Raw genomic sequence first — 19,141 nt, forward strand, 5'->3', positions numbered from 1 at the left:
GTTTAGTTGTAGGGACTAAATGGTAATTTTTTAAATTATAGTTGTTGACTGTTGGATGGGCCCAGGAGGGGCTATGTGATGTGATTGAGTTGTGGTTATGAGACTTGTGGATATAGAAGTGTATTTTGAGCCCTTTTGCAGGTTAGGTAGGTCCTAGGTATAGGAAGAATTTTACCGAATTTTCGGCACAACTTAGGGTGTCATTGATTCTTTTAAGCTTGTATTGAGTTAATTATATTAAATAATTGTAATGTAATTGTCAGATAAGCCGGAACAGCCTTCGCCCTCCGCCTAGCCGCCACAGTGACCTCGATTCATGTTTGTGAGTAAAATATTGATTTTAATTATAATTTTAATATTATTATATGTTCATGCATGCCCATATATCACTTGTAAATATATATCTATGTGGCATGCTCATACATCACTTATAAATATATATCTATGTAGTTAAATACTAGGCACATTTTATATTGCATTATTAATTAATGAAATGCTATGGATATTATTTTATGGTAATTTGGAGCAGTGTGCGTGATTTGGCGTGCGTGTGGTGTGTGGTATCGGATATGAACAGGATAGGTAGATGCAGCTGGAGTTGGACTCGATGGGACCCGATCCTTTTATGGTAAAGTCGCGGTAAGCACGACTCGAGATGATCTCGCTAGCCCCCGCATTTGGTCTATTAAGCGAAAGTCTGGCTTGAGATGTACTCGTTGACAGAGGTTGGATTAAGAGAGTTGTATAGGGGATCAACTCTCATATATATACTGCTTGAATATTATATGGGTGCGTGAATGCTCCAAATTAACTTTTTGCTGTTATGATGTGATTTGTATGAAAATTATGAAAGTATTACATTCCACTCTTTAGGATGCATTTGCTTTAGATAGCTATAGAAATTGTGCTTAAAATCGGTATTTTACTATCTGAATCGAACGTTCACTCGTGTTCACCTTATATTTCCAGGATACAAGAGATTTGCTGTTGAGTTTTAACTGGCTTCTCTCCTTCGCAGGACATTTAGTAATATTTGTTATGTTTTGTATAACTTTACTAAATTCTAGAACCCGCATGTGTTAGAAGTACTTTATTTAATTTGGGTCTATATTATAATTATCATGTTGGATCTATAAACCTATTAAATGCATGTATGATTGGATTAGATGAGGGAGCTGAGCTCCCATTTGATTTTATGACATTATGAGTATATGGAGGGTGAGCTGAGCTCCTCAAATTGTTATATATATTGTGCTTACAGGTCAGGTGAGTCAAAACTCCCCGTTGTATGATCCATGTTATGACTGGACTCTGTCCGGTTGAATTCTTGAAATTAGGCTTAATATAGGCCTTAGGATTGGGTTAAGGAATAGTTAGGCTTACTAGGGACCTCTGGGGCTTTAGGCTGGCTCAGGTCCTAATGCCGATCCGACCCATAGGTTGAGTCGTAACAGTATATATGTCTATAAAATAATCCATAGCCATTAATTTGATGCTAGCTAAAGAGCTATACCAATGACTACTCCCATCCAAAACCCTGCAATGAAGTTTTTTATACTTGTTAAATTTGCGAGTTGACTCAAATAATTTTACTAGTCAAAATCACTAAAAATAAGTCAAAATATATATAAAATTGAAATTAAATAAAATTAAAGTAAAATCATAATTTTAAATAGTAAAATTGTAAAAAAACAAAATAATTTTATGAGTTTATAATTCTACTATTTTATAATTTTATATATTTAAAATTTTACAATTTAAAATATTGATAAGTTGGTGAAAAAAATATTTCAATTAAAATTAAAATAATTTAAATATAAAACTCAAAAATATATTAAAAAGCTTTTTTCATAACTTCTTTATGCTTAAATTTATATGAAAGTTTATTTTTATATTCATATAAATATGATTTAAATAAGAAAAAAAATGTCAAGTAAGCTATAAAATCTTCTGATTTTACAATTCGATTTTCTAATATAATTTTATAGCCTCTTCACCGATTCTAGACTGAAAAAGCGGATTTGACAACATTCCTCTTTCTTCTAAAAATAACTTTAGCATGAAAATAAGAAATATTCCTCTCGTACCACACCCAGGCCCAACCCCCACCACACCCCACACCCCACGAGCTGCAACCAATTCTGACGGGATTCTGTGGCCAGAATTGTTCCTCTCCTCAGTTATTCACGTTCGATTTTGCAACTGCCAACTGATTTTGCAATAATTGAAGTCGAACTCCAGAATTGTGGAGTCTATGCCTGTTCCAATTAATAAAAGCATATAACGACACTCATTAATTTTAAAGTAAATGTTTGATGTACCAGAATTTTCATTACCGCTAGTCCAGGCTGAAGAGATATTGGTACAAGCTTCCAACATATTAGCCCATCAAGCATTAACAGCAAAGTCTTTCTTCGCTCTCTGAGTATGTGGATCACGGTCAACCAATAGCGGTCAGTGATCTGAGCCCATCGGGTAGGGGAAAAGCAACTGAAGGGTGGCCAGACTCCTGTCTAAGCGCGCTTCAATGTGAGCTAGTCCACTACACCTATTGTCCCAGGTCATCTTTTGTCCTTGGAAACCCATATCAAAGAGCCTCATGCCATTAATAAAATTCCGAAATGCAGAACACTGAGAGAGTTTAATTTCTCCTCCACCCAACTTTTCATCTCCAGATAATTAGGAATTAAAGTCGCCAATAATCATTGCTTAAGGATTAATATTGGGACGGTAATTAATTAGAATAGAAAATTGTTCTTTCCTCAGTTCATCATCAGTGCTAAGATACACAAACACTAGATTCCATTTCCATTCTTAAAGTTGCATCATACAACCTAGCATGAATAAAACAAGTTCCTGCCTTCAAAACAGTAAGATTACAATTATTTCATATATGATTCTACAAGGCCTCCCCATGAATTGTTTCGTTAGGAGGCACTTCCGTAGCAGCTATAATAACAGGCTTGATGGTTTCAGAAGTCTTGATAATTATCAGGAACAGAAATCTATAGAAAATTGCCATTCCAAGCAAGATTACAACATCAACCCATTTGGAATAGCCCATTTCCACTTGCCATACATCTCTCAGAATTTCTTCACCATTGATGATGCGAGGAATACCTCCTGCAGCTTGATTACTCTGAAATTTTAGCCCTTCAAACTCATTCTTGAACATTCCTTGGTATGCATACTTGTGGAAGGCAATGTGATATAAAGGGTACTTCCAAAATGGCTTTGGAAGATCATTGGGCAACCGAAAAAATCCACCACCTAAGATCATGAGGCCTTGAATACCAGCACCAGCTATAATTCCCATCAGAAAATTAGGCACAATACTTGCTACAACCATCATTACACTCTCTACCAATATCATAGAAGCAAATATTATGGAAGCAAAGCATAGAAAGTGGTCAAATCCTTTTTGAAGTCCAGTAAGGTAGTAAGCTATAGCTCCAGGAATCAGAGAAATCACTAACAAGAATGGCATGGAAGAGAATGTGTTGGAAAAAATAAACGCAGTGGTTCCATAATGCCCATTTAATCTTTCTCGTACAAATACCTGATTCGATGTAGTTGCAAAATTTGTTTAGCAATTGAAAAAAAATAATTAATATGATAAAGATGAAAAAAAATAATTAATATGATAAAGACTTTCTTTCTATATAAATCCCTTGTTAATTTTCCTAATCATCTCCATTCAATTCGGTGATCAAAATGCAAACAATGCAAGCTTTAGAGTCTCATGCATTATACAATAGACACCTATATACCAGGCGTATCCAAAAAATTTAGTCAATGGAGGCAATATGCATTAAATACACATAACTCAACTTAAATCAATTAAGTTTTTATCCCAATAATTTGGGGTCAGCTATATGGATTCTCTTTTTCTATTCTAAACATTTTTGGGTTAAATCTTCAGAAATGTGTAATACTTATACGTCATGTTGTATTACTCTCATCCAAGTCAATTTAGGTCTACCCCTTTTTTTCTTTCTATCCTCTAACCTAATGTGCTCTGCTTGTCTAACTGGAGCCTCCGTATGTCTACGCTTCACATGACCAAACCAACTCAATCTCCCTTCTCTCAACTTATCCTCAATTGACACTACTCATACATTTTCTCTAATACTCTCATTACAGATTTTATCTAGTCTAATATGACCACTCATTCACCTTAATATTCTCATCTCTGTAACTCTTATCTTATACATATACGACTGCTTCAGTGCCCAACACTCACTACCATATAACATGGCCGGTCGTATGGCTGTATGGTAAAATTTTTCTTTCAACTTATTGGGAATCTTGTGATCACATAAAAATCCCATGGCACTTCTCTACTTCAACCATCCGGCTTTAATCCTATGACTAACATCCTCCTCACATCCCCTATCTATTTGAAGGATTAAGTTGAGATATTTAAAGTGATTACTTTGGGGCATTATCACTTCATCCAAACTAACTCCTTTCCTATCACTAGTTCAACCTTCATTGAACTTGTAATGCATGTATTCTGTCTTCGTTCTATTTAACTTAAAACCCTTGGACTCTAGAGTACTTCTCCAAAACTCTAGCTTTCTATTGACTCATTCTCGCGTCTCATTTATTAGAACTATATTATCTGCAAACATCATGCACCAAAAGATACTCTCTTGTATATGTTTTATCAATTCATCTAAAACTAATGTAAAAAGGTAAGGGCTTTCAGCTGAACCTTGGTGTAATCCAATTGAGATAGAAAAACCCCTTGTGTCCCCTCTCACTGTGCGCACAATAGTAGTTGCTACTTCACACATATCTTTTAATACTTGTATGTACCTAATAGATACCCTCTTTTGTTCTAAAACTCTCCATAAGATATCTCTTGGAACACTATCATAAGCCTTCTCCAAATTGATAAAAACCATGTGTAGATCTTTCTTCACATCTCTATATTTCTCCATCAAGCTTCTAATGAGAAAGATCGCTTCTATAGTTGAACGACTGGGCATGAAGCCAAATTGATTGGGAGAGATAGAAGTGTCATAACGTAATCGATGTTCCATAACTCTCTCCCACAACTTCATAGTATGGCTCATGAGTTTAATTCTCCTATAGTTTGAGCAACACTGTATGTCTCCCTTATTTTTAAAAATAAGCACTAAAATACTCCTCCTCCATTCATCAGGCATTTTCTTTGAGTTTAGAATCTTATTAAATAATTTAGTTAACCATGCCACTCCCATATCTCACAAACACTTCCACACTTCAATTGGTATTCCATCGGGTCCACAGGCTTTACCCACTTTCATTCTCTTAAGTGCTTCCTTTACTTTGAAAAATCTAATCCTTTTAGTATAATTCACATTCTTTTCTATTTTTTTGTAGTCTATATTCATACTATTACCACTTTGACTATTGTTAAAAAGATCATCAATATAATTTCTCCATCTTTCTTTAATATCCTTATCTTTCACTAATACTTTTCCTTATTTATTCTTAATGCACCTAACTTGATTGAGATCTTGACATTTTTTTTCTCTCCTCCTTGCTAATTTATAAATATATTTCTCTCCTTTTTTAGTTTCAAGTTTCTTGTATAACTTTTCAATGGCCTGCGCTCTTGCTTGACTAACTGCCTTTTTTGCCTCTTTTTTTGCTATCTTGTACTGTTCATATGCCTCATTATTATCACACTTAGGTAATTTCTTATACCATTCCCTTTTTCTCTTCACTGCCTTTTGTACTTCCTTATTCCACCACCATCTCTCTTTTGATGGTGGTCAATGTTCTCTAGACTCTCCAAGTACTTTTTTAACTACTTCTCTAATCTTTGATGCCATCTGTATCCACATATCATTGGCCTCCACATCCAGTTTCCATGCTTCGGACTTGAGAAGCTCATTTTTGAACTTCACTTGCTTTACTCTTTTGAATTCCCACCACTTTGTTCGAGCTACACTATTTCTTCTAACCTTACTTGAATTGCTCCTAAACTTGATATCCAAGACCACTAACCGATGTTGACTTGTTAAAGCCTCTCCTGGAATGACCTTGCAATCCTTGCATAGAGCTCTATTTGTCTTTCTGGTTAAGAGAAAGTCAATTTGGCTTCTATGTTGCCCACTTTTAAAAGTCACTAATTGTGACTCTCTTTTTATAAAGTAGGTATTTGCTAATATTAGGTTATATGCCATAGCAAAATCCAGGATACTTTTTTCCTCTTCATTTCGGCTGCTAAAACTAAAACCTCCATGAACATTCTCATAACCTTACCTATCACTTACTACATGTCTATTCAAATCTCCACCGATGAAAATATTCTCTTCATTCGGTATGCTTTGTATTAGATCATCAATATCTTCCCTAAACCTTTGTTTACTCTCACTATCTAGTCCTATTTGTGGGGCATAACCACTAACTACATTTATTGTTTCTCCTTCTAGTACCAGCTTTACTAGTATAATGCTACTTTTTACTAGCATTAAATACACATAAGTATATATAAATAGAGACATTATACATGTGTATTTAAATAAAAATAAATAAATAACTATCAAGAATAAAAGTAATGAAGCTTATTAAATCTCTCAAATAGTCTCATTTGAGCTCTAATTTATAATCCCTCAAATTAAACAAAGTTTGAATGAAGATAATCTTTATAGAAAAGGAAAATTACCTTCATTTCTTCCACGAAAGAAGGGAATCCACCAATGGCCATAAACGTGAGGAATGTAGATATGAACATAAGCAGTGAACCTCTAGCCTAGAACAAGGGAAACAAATATAATGAAATTAATTTTGATACTCTAAGCTGTTTATAACGTATGTTTAAGTGACTAGTTACCTGGATGGAACCATAGCTAGAGCCAAGATCATAATATATGGTGGCCAGACCAAAAGCCAATCCAACATAGACAAATAGGCGCAACCAGTAGTATCCTATGTCTCGGTACATGTTCACAAATGATCTTCTTGTAAGAACAAGAAATTGATTAAGGAAACTAGCATGACTTCTCTTCTTCTCCAATATTGCTCCATAATCCTAAAATCCATGCAAAAACAATATCCACCTTTGATTTTTCTTTTTAACTGGAGAAAATAAGAGCTATCCGGATGTAACAATTATTGTCCCTACATCCAAGGTCCACTGTTAAATGGTTTCATAACCCCTAATTTAAACTCACTTAATAGAGGACTTATCATTGAGTCATAGTGAATTATAAGGCGTCACAGACAATCTGCAGTCAATTCACCCATTCATATCAAGTGAAGACAATCATTAGTCAACACTAGAGTGGGGAGTTGAACCAAGGTTGAATGCATCCAACACCAAAAGCTTATATCACTAAGCCACCACGCTTGATGGTACCTCTGATCCGTTATTAAATGTGTTTAGTAAACTAATTACAAGTTGAAATTTTCATTTGTTATTTCATTACCTCTGTATTTATTTCTGCTACTTTCTTTCGAACGTCTTGGTAAGTTTCAGACGATGTATAGGATTGAATGAGGGTATTAATCACTTCTTCTGTAGGCATTGCATCACCCATTCCTTGCTCAAGATCCTGGTCATAAGAGCATTCTTTATCAGATATATGGAACTTCCCCTTCCCCAATTTTGCAGCTATTTTCATAATGGTTTTGAAGAAAAAAAAAATATTATTGATTGGTTTACACAGCTTACCCTTCCAAAATCCCTATTAATGGTTTTCAAGAAGTGATCAGAAGGGTTCTGATAGGTTGGGCAAGGGAAGCCATTCAAAGTGAAGAACTACGTAAAATCAAAAGAAAGAGTGATTATTTTCTATTTAGTACTTCAATTATATAGTTACTCCAACGATTACCATAAATCAATTAATTTTGTGAAATGTTTCAGATGCTAACCTCATTGGCTGCAGAAGCAGGACCAAAATACACCATTTTACCAGAAGAAAGGAGGCAAAGATTGTTAAAAAGCTGAAAGACTTCACTGCTAGGCTGATGAATGGACAAAATGATAGTTCTTCTGATTCCATTATTCCTGCCCAAGCTAGCAATTCTGCTCATGACATAATATGAAGCTGCACTATCAAGGCCACTTGTGGGTTCATCAAGGAAGAGAAGTTTTGGGTGTGTTAAGATCTCTATGCAAATGCTTACTCTCCTCTTTTGGCCACCACTGAGGCCTTTAGCTCCCCAGCCTCCTATTCTTGTGTTCATGGCATCTTGTAAACCCATTTCTCTTATTGTCCTCTCTGCTCTCTCCTTCTTTTCTGAGTTGGACATTGAGTCTGGCAATTGAAGCTGAGCTGAGTAGTAAACCGCTTCTCTAACTGTTAATGTTGCGACCAAATTATCATCTTGCGTCACATAAGCCTATTACAATTTTACAAATAACGAAAGTATAATTAGTCACTGGAATCAAAAATAATTTGTTGTTGCTACTGTTATCATGTCGAATATTTTATATTATTCATAGATGCAAGATCAAAGTAATATATGTTTCTTATTCTTTAAATTCTGCTCACCGATGTTCCGTAAGCAAGTGCCTGTTTGTGGCCATTGATAAGGATCTCTCCAGCTTGCATTGTATTTGAATTCAGTCTCCCTGCGATATAATCACAACTCAATTTCAGCGTTATCAATCTTATACATATCCATTAATTTTCATATATGTTAAGATTTTCAATACATTAAATGAGGCCAATAAAAAAAAAAAGTTATACAATTAACTTCCCATTAATAAAAATACACCGTCCACTAAAAAAACTTAAATTTATAAAATGTCAATTTAAAAAATATAAGTAAACAAGAGAATCAATTGGAATCCGTAAAAGAAACAAATATATATTTTTTAAAATTTGATGTTACCGAAGATATTCACATTTTATACTATTTTTATATATTTAAATAACATAAATTAAAAAGGAAATTTTTTAGGGTTTGTAAGAAAGTGCATGAGGCCTTTAAGCTAAATAAAATTAGTAGTCCTTATATATGAGAACGATCAAGATCAATACCTGCTAACGCATCAAGAAGGGTTGACTTGCCACAACCTGAAGGACCCATTATAGCAAGAAGTTCTCCAGGTTGGGCATAAGCAGTAAGACCCTGAAGGATTGACCTGCTTCCATGTCTTCCATCACGAACTGTCACCCATAAATCCTTCCAACTCAAGAAAACAGCATCATCAACATCTTCCTTTGGTGTATGAGTTTGAACCGAGTTAATATCAGAGGTTTCCATTTCCAGTGAAGTCATGATTTCAGAATTATCAGGCAGAGATGGTGATGAAGAAAAAGGATGCTTAGGTTTATTAAGATCACTTTCGTTTAGTCTCTGTGAAGGATGAAGAGAAGCAGCCACGGGAGGATATGTGAGATTTGCTTCATGAACAGGTGTTCCTCTTTGCAAGTGAGCTTGAAAATAGCAGTGGCTTTACTGTTCCAAACTAGCCAAAGGAAAATGTCCTTCTGCCACATATGCCCGAGAGATGCAAAAATGTGCCATATATATCCCACCCACTAAATGCAGGCATCCTGAGAAAATACTCGACACATCACACAACCACCACTTCACCGAACTATGACACAAGTCCGACCACAACACAAGGCATATTGCTGGTTAAATCTAATTTTCAATTAGTTAATATATTTAAGAGAAAGAAAAATTATTATTATAAAAATTAAATAATTTAATATTTAAAAAATAAGATATTGTATAGTTATATTTTTAAAATTATAAAAATTAAATGAAATTTAAATTAAAGTCTAAATTAATTAGAGATACCAAATAATAAATAAAATAAAAATATAAAAAAAATAACATATTTTTTAAAAATAAAATAATTAAATAATTAATTTTGTTTAAAACAAAATTATTAAATAATAATTATTTCATAATTAAAATGAGATCTTGCAGTACTATTGTTTTTACCTAAAAGGCAACCTTCTATATACATATATATAATATTTTTTAATGGCTCAAAGAATTTTATTTAATTATATGTGTGTTTTTAAGTGAATGCTTCTAAGGGATGAGTAAAAAGTAATTAAATTATTTTAATCATTTATATTTGTTTTACTCATAATAATAATATATTTTAAAAAAATATGAATTGTAATTAATGTGAATTTTTGTGAAATCCATATACTGTTGCATATTTTTTTCCCGGTCAAATGATAATTTAAAAAAAATCATTGAAAATGAAATTTTTAATGTCAAAAAATTGAAGTTTTTAATAAATTTGCATATTATAAGAAAATATTATATCAATTTAATAAATAAAAATTATGAAAAATTAAAATATCACAAAAAATATTTTAATAAAATTTTTCATGGAAAAAGTATTATTGTAATTTTAAAAATAATATATATATATAGACTTTATGATTATTTTATTTTGAATAAAGCATGTCATAAGAATTTAAATTTTTTAAAAATTTAATGTTTCATCCCATAAATTTTATGTAAAATAGCATTTAGTATATAATAGTGTCATTACTTTTTATTAGTTTAATAATTTTTACAAAAACATAAAATAATATTAAAAAAACTTTGGCATCTTAATATCTTTCCTTTTAGCTGTGCACAAGCCTTTTATAACCCGCGCTATGCTGCGGATGTGATTTTTTTTTAATGTATACATTTTTATAATATTAATAAAATTAATAAAAAAATATTTTTTTTGAAAATACATCTAATTTTATTTTAAAAATATATAAAAATTTATATTACATATTATTTATTTGTAGATCATAATTCAAGTGAAATAAAAACGATGTTATATATTAGTTATGTGTATATAGTTTAGTTTTAATTAAATTAATATTAACAATATTATATTTATTATTTATTTATTATAATACATAGAATAAATAAAATTTAAAAAAAAAGAAAAAAAAATTAATTGTAGAGTATAGTTATAAAAGAAAATAATAGTAATGATTGTTTAAAAAAAGTAATAAAAAATGTGTATAATATTATTCTTAAGGTAATAGGTTTAGTATATAAAAATAATGTATATGCACATTGTTTTAAAATATTTTTAATTATTAAAATAAATTAAATATAAGCAAAGCAAATTTAATTATTTATTATTTATAATTATACATTTAATAGACTAAAAACTCTAAATAGATATTATAAAAAGTTTATAAATATTATTTTTAAATATTTTAATAATAATAATAATAATTATTATTATTATTATTATATTATTATTATTATTATTATAAAAAATAATAATTTTAATCAAAATATTACCATTTTAAAGTTGTGTTTATAGAAAAAAAATAATGCTCAAATAAATTAATAAAGTAAAATTCATTTTATCATAAAATAATATAATCTTAAAACTGATTTAAGAAAAACAATAATAATGAATACAAATTAAATAATTAAAATTATAACACCCCTATATGCATAGCTTGGTATATTGCACTGTTTCGATAACCGGTGTAACGCCCTCACCGTAGGTAGTCCTTACATTTTACTGTTTCGACGACTAATGTCTGTTCGGATAGTCAGGATATCTAGAACTACACTTAAATTATAGTGAGGAGGCATAAATTAATGAAATAAATATTAAAAAAAATATGGGAAAATTTTGAGAAATAAAATAAAATTTAGAGAATTTATTAATTGATATAAAATAATAAAAATAACCTGATGAGCACCATGAATGACATTTTGGTCATTTCACCCCTAGAGGTAAATTTTGACCTAAATGTCAAATTAAAATTAGGAAATAAAAAAATTAACATAAATTAAATTTATGAATTTGAATTTGAAAAATGAGAAGAGAAAGAAGAAGAAAAGAAAAGAAAAGGAAAGAAAAGAAAAGAAAGGATATAGACTTATGAAATTTAAAAACAATAAAGTACAATAATTATAGAAAATATATAAATACTCATAAGATGACAAAAGCCACCAACTCACTTCTTCTTTTTCTCTCTCCCTTGTGTGCCGCCCACCATTGTTCCCTCTTCCTCCATTTTTTTTTCAAGCTTCAAGCTTGAATCTTCCTCCATTTACCCATCAAAACCTTTAGCACCCTTCACAAAAAATACTCCCCACTCCATAAGGAAGCCATAGATACCTATTTGAAGAAGAGAAATTGAAGTTTGCAAGTGCAAAAATATCACTTCCTCTCTTCTTTAAATCTTGTAAGAATGATGAGATGAGTGAGTATTCCATGAAAATGAAAACAAATAAAAAGGAATTGAAGAACCCTAATTTTGGCAGCCATGAATCTTGTGAGGTTTGCTGTTTTTAAATAATGAAAAATTGTTCCATAAGGATGTTTGAATAGTTGATATGATAAGAAGTATAAAAGAGTTGAATTTGTATAAATTTGAAACTTTGGAAACTTGGGTTTGTGTAAATGATTGAGAACCTTGTGTAAATGCATGAATTTGACCCAATTGAGTTGAGATTGATACTTATAGAAGTGTCATATATGCTTATTTGGAGTTTGGAAGAAGGGGGAAATTGAAATTTGGAGTGTGAATTTTCTACAGGTTGTGTTATTGTTGAATCCAGTTGCTTTTTATTATCATATCTGCCATTGTGTTGCCCCAATTGGTATGAGGCTAATTGAAAGTATTTTGGAACATCCAAACCTTCATTTTCAAGAAGGAACTCTGCCTAAATTTTGTCAAAATCATGACCAATTCTCTGCCCAAACCCGGATGACCAAACACTGAAACCCAGAAAATGACCAAATGAACAATACGTGTTCATTTGGTCATAACTCTCTCTATACTGGTTCAAATGACCTAAAATTTACATTAATGGAAAGCTTAGACATAGGGCTACAATTTTTATGAAGACCACTGAACCCAAAAATGCCAAAAACCAAACCAAATTGCTGGCCTAATTTGGGTCACAAAACTGCCCAGAATTAGGTTACCCAGAAACTGCTGGACCTAACCTCACCCGACCAGTTTTGGCAAATTGACCATAACTTGGTTTACAAGAACTCAAATGTAATGAAACCAGTGGCAAAATGTCCACAAGACACAGACCTACAAAATTGGTGTTTTGACCAAAACCCAGAAAATAAGAGAACTTAGTCAAACAGTTAGAATAAGTCACTGCATCAAAACCTGTAATCTGACCAAACTTCACTTGACCCCAGAACAGTCTTTTAGTCATAACTCCCACTAGAAAAATTCAATTGAGATGAGCCATACCTTTATAGAAACCTAAGAAATAGGGATACAACTTTGTTTTAGGAACCATCCTCAAATTATGAATTTAAGAATCTCAAAAAGTGACCTGCAGTCACTGTCCTGAATTGAGCCCCTGTTGGCACAGGGTGCATGAACTTAGTTCACTTAATTGGCCATAAATAATTCCACAAAACTTGAAAAATTGTAATACAAAATTTTCAATGATCATAAGAAATAGGGCAACAACTTTTATGAAGATCACCATGCCTAAAAGTGACTGCAACCTGCTCCATTAATTAGGTAAAATTTAAGTTCAAAAGTTGCTTAGTTAAGGAACCAGAATCTAGGAATGAGTCAGTTATGATTATCCGACCATAACTTGAGTTCTAAAAATCAAATTGATATGATTCAAAAGGGAAAATAAAGATAAGACATAGAGGAACAACTGAAGGAGCGGAAGCGTGAAAAACACAAGTTTATACCATTGAATTTAAAAATTTTCACCTAGGGTCATATGCTTAATGCAAGATTTATTTTTATCTATTTGATTTCAATGATAAACAACATATTAAAACACTTTTAATATGTTTTTGGATCTGTATTTGCTATTTAAGATTTTAGAATTAATCAGATTAATTTTAGAATCCTAGATTAAATCAAGAACAAACACACTAACCTCTTGATGCACTGCAGTGTATTTGCGCCTTTGAGATTCGTCTTCAGGACACCAGATGTTGTCCATCTAGCTTGTCCACACCAAGAACACCAATGGCAGCCCTTGAACAGCTTCTAAAGCTTTTTCTATTAATTAGAAAATCAAGTTTTACCTTTTAAGAGATTAAAGATGTAAACAGGACACTAGAAACGATTTCTAGTATTTTTAATTCAAGAGATTGTTTGCTAATCTCTTGGAATAGATGAGAGATGAAAAAGAAGAGAGGGAGAGCCTCAAGGTGGCGGCACAAATGAGAAAAGCAGCTGGTTGTATTATTTTTTTTTTTATAACAACACTTATATAGCTAGGTCAACACATTATAAACCCTTGCCACATGTCACCCTCTGATTGGTTCTAGGTTTAATTGACCCAATCACATTGTGCCAAGTGTCAAACCTATATTTAATCTTAATTTTAATCATCTTACATGATTAAAAGACATTTGGCAAGCTTATGTGTAATGCCATGTGTCACCATCTCATGGTGCCACATGTCACCCAGTGAAATGACCAAAATGCCCCTGTGTCTTAATTTTGAGTTCTTAACCCAAAATAATTATTTCTCTTCTTCTAATCAATTTATATCAAATATAAATTAATTAATTAATCTCTATTAATTAATTTCTCATTAATTAAATTCATATTTAAATATTTTAAATATAAATTTAACTTATACTATACATCCAATAATCTAGATTTGATTTCAAGTCATGCTAGGGACTTTGCAATCTAATTGCAAACCAAACCTATTTAATTAATCAATTAAACTCTTTAATTAATTAATTAAATCATATTTAATTAGGTGATAACTTGTGTATGTGTGTGACTTACTAGGCTCATAACTAATTGGCAATGAGACATGATATCAACTCTTAATATCATCAGAACTCTTTCTTACCATAAATGATTTCTCTAAATCATTTTATGCACCTCATAGACTATGGTTAACACCTAGCATAGCATGCCATGACCACCCAATTAGTAATAAGGTTTACCTTAAATGAACCTATAATCAGATGTTACCATGCACTGGAATCTCTCTGTTACAAAATCCCAACTCAAGCTGGAGTCATGGTTTATGTCAAACTCCATTTGCTATGAATATTATGTTCTCTTTTAATTCCAGTTCTTAATTAAAAATATTTTCTCATCAGAAACTCTTTCTGAATAAATCTATCTGTCCTGGCCAGGAACTTGAAACATCAAGAACAATTAAATGAACATAGGATTTTATCTCTATTTACTTAGGGGAATAGATTCCATCTTGATCAACACCTACCTCCATATATAACTAGTAGGAGCCAACACATGCCCATATACCCATACACAGTACAAATATGAAAGCAGTATCAAACTCAAACTACCTATATACAAGATAACTGTGCTATCTCAGGTCTAAAGATTATATGCACTGATATGATTTATGACAAAATATTGACAAGAGTAAACTCCATGTGCTTGTCATAAGTGTCACTGGTTCGGCCTACTTATCATTTATAAGTGCCTATCATGTTTGTCATATGGCATGAGACTCACTATTCCATCTTATTTATATCTCATATAAATAACTTGGGAACAAACATGAATACAATCTTTTTGGATAAGTCATGTCCTTATTATGAAGTATCCTCGATCGTGAACCTATTATGATACTTTATACTAGAAATACTGTCACTCATATTCTTAACAACTTAAGAATAGAATTTCTAACAAAATATCAATGGACCTTTTCTATTACGCATAAATATCTTATGTAAACAGAAAAGTGGAAATGCCTTTTTATTAATAAAAACATGTACAAGATACATACTAAATGATATGCTCTAGGACATACTACTAATAATCTCCTACTAGCACTAGAGCCATTCATTATAATATCTTAGACCCATCTTCTCAAGATATCGGTCTAGCCGAGTCTGTGGTATAGGCTTAGTGATGCTTCCCACATCGGTTCTGCAGGGAGGTCTTGGGTGTTATATATATGGGTTTGCAAACCTCCCCTTGTGAGCTAGCTTTTGAGGTGGAGTTAGGCAGGTTCATATCATTTGGTATCAGAGCCTCACTATGTATGGGTCAGTGGGCCATGTACAAAGGTTCCCTGACGTTCTTCGGGAGAGGTCGGGGTGAACGAGTCATGACCCCGGTTACTTCACAAGGACGTTCAGTCTAAAGGGGTCGGGAATGATGCGTCCCACATCGGTTCTACAGGGAGGTCTTGGGTGTTATATATATGAGTTTGCAAACCTTCCCTTGTGAGCTAGCTTTTGAGGTGGAGTTAGGCAGGTTCATATCACAATATCCTTGCAAGCATACTTGATCGCAATAGGTTGACAGGACCTAATCTCTCTGATTGGCTAAGAAATTTGAAACTTGTCCTGAACTTTGAATATATAGGATATGTTCTAGATTCAAATGTTCCTGGTCCCTTACCTCCAGAGGCCATTCAAGAGGAACATGAAACTTTGGACAAGTGGAAGGAGCATGATATGAGAGCTAAGTGTTACATGTTTGCTTCCATGAGTAATGAGTTACAGAAGCAGCATGAGAACATGCAGAGTGCGAGTGAGATCCTCCTTCACCTACAAGAGTTGTATGGTGAGCATAGTAGGAATGCTAGGTATGAGATATCTAGGCAGTTGTTTCGCATGAGGATGTCTGAGGGACAGAATGTTGGGGATCATGTCCACAACATGATTCGGCTGATTGAGCAGTTGGAACATCTTGACTTCAACATGGATTTCCAACTACAGACGGATTTGATCCTTTAGTCCCTTCCTGAGTCTTTTGGGAATTTTGTGACAAATTTTCATATGACTAAACAGGAATGCACCTTAGCTGGTTTACTCAACATGATGGTTATTGCCCAAAAGAATATGCCGGCCAATAAAGGAAAAGAGGTAGCTTTGATTGCATCTTCTTCAGCTGGAAAGTCCAACAAGAAGAAGGGCAATAAGAAAAAGAAACCTCAGATTCCTGGTCCTTCCAAGAAAATAGCTAAACAGAAAGGGAAGACTAAAGCTGATGGAGGCAAAGGAAAGTATTTCCACTGCCAGAAGGATGGGCACTGGAAAAGGAACTGCCCAGAGTATCTTGCTTTCTGAAGGACAAGAAGGATAAACCTTTGTTATTTAGATTCTGATGATACTCATAGTTCATCTACAGCTTGGATTTTAGATACTGGTGCCAGTTCTCACATTTCTAATGATATGCAGGAACTAGCAAATAGTAGCAGCTTACGTTCTCAAGATGTTAGAGTCCGGATTGGCAATGGTTCAACTGTTGAAGCTTTAGCCATAGGATCTAAATCTTTTTACATGTTTGGACGTGTTTTGTGTTTGGATAATATTTTATATGTACCTGATGCTTTTAAGAACATCATTTTTATATCTAGTTTGACTAGAAATGGCTATTAATTTCAATTCACAGATGATGTTTGCAATATTTATTTTGGAAATAAATATGTTGGTTCGGGTTATATGAATGAAGGTCTTTATTATTTAGATAATAATGACAAACACAAAATGAATGCAAGTGATCTAAATGAATGCAATGCCATGGTGAAAACCAACTCAAGTTCAAAACATATTTGGCACTTAAGGTTATGTCATGCTACAGAAGATAGGATTGTAAAACTGGAGAAAATGGGGATTCTATCCTCATTGGGCTCTGAGCCTACTCCAACTTGTGAATCTTTCCTTCAGGGCAAAATGACTAGATTACCCTTTGTTGGACAAGGGCTAAGGGCTGAAAATATTTTGGAGCTAATACATAGTGATGTATGTGGTCCATTTAAGGAAATGGCTAGAGGCGGTTTTCATTACTTTATTACCTTTACTGATGATAAATCAAGGTTTAGGTATTTGTATTTGATGAAATACAAACATGAATCTTTTGAAAAGTTCAAAGAATTTAAATCTGAAGTAGAAAATCAAACAGGAAAGAGTATTAAAGCTCTTCGATCAGATCGTAGAGGTGAATATTTGAGTACTGAATTTGATGAATACTTAAGAGAGCACAACATTGTTTCCCAGCTGACTCCTCTAGGAACACCACAGCGGAATGGTGTATCTGAAAGGAGAAATCGTACCCTATTGGATATGGTACGTAGTATGATGAGCTATACTGATATGCCAATCTCCTTTTGGGGATTTGCATTAGAATCAGCTTTGTATATTCTGAATAGGATTCCATCAAAATCAGTTTCTTCCACACCTTATGAGATATGGCATGGAAGAAAACCAAGTCTTATGCATGTTAAGATTTGGGGTTGTCCAGCTTATATCAAAAAGCTGAACACTGATAAATGGAAACCAGATCAGAAAAAGGTCGATTTGTTGGTTATCCAAAAGATAGTTTTGGATATTATTTTTATTTGCCTACATCACAAAAGGTTGTGGTGAGTAGAGATGCTACATTTCTTGAACAACAGTTTGTTTAAGAAGGAGGCAAAGGAAGGCAAATAGAGTTGGAATTGGAGAATTCTGACCAACCAACAGATCAGATGGATATAGATCCATCTAGTCAACCTACACCCGTTGATAAAACATCTACAGCTATTCCTCGTAGAACAACTAAGGTATCTCACCCACCAGTGAGATATGGTTTCCTTCATAAAGAAGAACAAGAGTTGTCTACTCATGAAGAAGTAGATCATGGAGATGATCCACTTACCTATGAAGAAGCTATATTAGATATAGACTCTTCAAAATGGATTGATGCTATGAAATCTGAAATTGATTCCATGTATAAGAATCAAGTTTGGGATCTTGTTGACCCACCTAAAGGTATTGTACCTATAGGGAACAAATGGGTTTTCAAGAAGAAAATTGGTTCTGATGGAAAGGTAGAGACCTATAAGGCAAGGCTAGTAGTAAAAGGGTTTTGCCAAAGGCAAGGAATCGACTATGAGGAGACTTTCTCGCCTGTTGCCATGCTTAAATGAATTAGGATTCTATTAGCAATAGCTGCATACTATGATTATGAGATTTGGCAGATGGATGTCAAAACAGCTTTTCTCAATGGATACATTGAAGAAAACATTTTCATGGAACAACCTAGGGGTTTTGAATCCCAAGATGGTTCCAAGATATGCAAGCTAAAGCGATCCATTTATGGGTTGAAGCAAGCTTCGAGGAGTTGGAACATCCATTTCGATGAAGCCATTAAATCATTTGGTTTTATCAAAAATGAGGATGAGCCATATGTATATAAGAAGGTTAGTGACAGTGCTATCACTTTCCTTGTCTTATATGTGGATGATATACTGTTAATGGGTAATGACACAGGTA

General features: G+C 33.0%; 1 protein-coding gene across 7 annotated transcripts in view; it reads right to left on the reverse strand.

Moving 5' to 3' along the window:
• Window positions 1–2,785: 2,785 nt before the first annotated feature.
• Window positions 2,786–19,141, reverse strand: part of LOC110646501 (ABC transporter G family member 1) — a 69,483-nt gene continuing 53,127 nt past the window's right edge. Inside the window, exons 1-9 of one of the 7 annotated variants that reach the window (XM_058151245.1) lie at window positions 13,161–13,277; window positions 8,985–9,503; window positions 8,493–8,572; window positions 7,870–8,340; window positions 7,670–7,756; window positions 7,425–7,550; window positions 6,830–7,027; window positions 6,662–6,748; window positions 2,786–3,559 (exon numbers count right to left, since the gene is read on the reverse strand). In XM_058151245.1, the coding sequence (XP_058007228.1) occupies window positions 2,900–3,559; window positions 6,662–6,748; window positions 6,830–7,027; window positions 7,425–7,550; window positions 7,670–7,756; window positions 7,870–8,340; window positions 8,493–8,572; window positions 8,985–9,225 (1,950 nt within the window). In that variant the 5' untranslated portion in view covers window positions 9,226–9,503; window positions 13,161–13,277 and the 3' untranslated portion in view covers window positions 2,786–2,899. Of the gene's footprint in view, window positions 3,560–6,661; window positions 6,749–6,829; window positions 7,028–7,424; window positions 7,551–7,669; window positions 7,757–7,869; window positions 8,341–8,492; window positions 8,573–8,984; window positions 9,558–11,904; window positions 12,127–13,160; window positions 13,278–19,141 lie in introns of those variants that run through there. The other 6 variants (XM_058151243.1, XM_058151246.1, XM_058151247.1 and 3 more) reach the window with 6 other exon arrangements.

Source organism: Hevea brasiliensis, chromosome 8 (genome assembly GCF_030052815.1).
Source record: "Hevea brasiliensis isolate MT/VB/25A 57/8 chromosome 8, ASM3005281v1, whole genome shotgun sequence".
Lineage (NCBI taxonomy): Eukaryota > Viridiplantae > Streptophyta > Magnoliopsida > Malpighiales > Euphorbiaceae > Hevea > Hevea brasiliensis.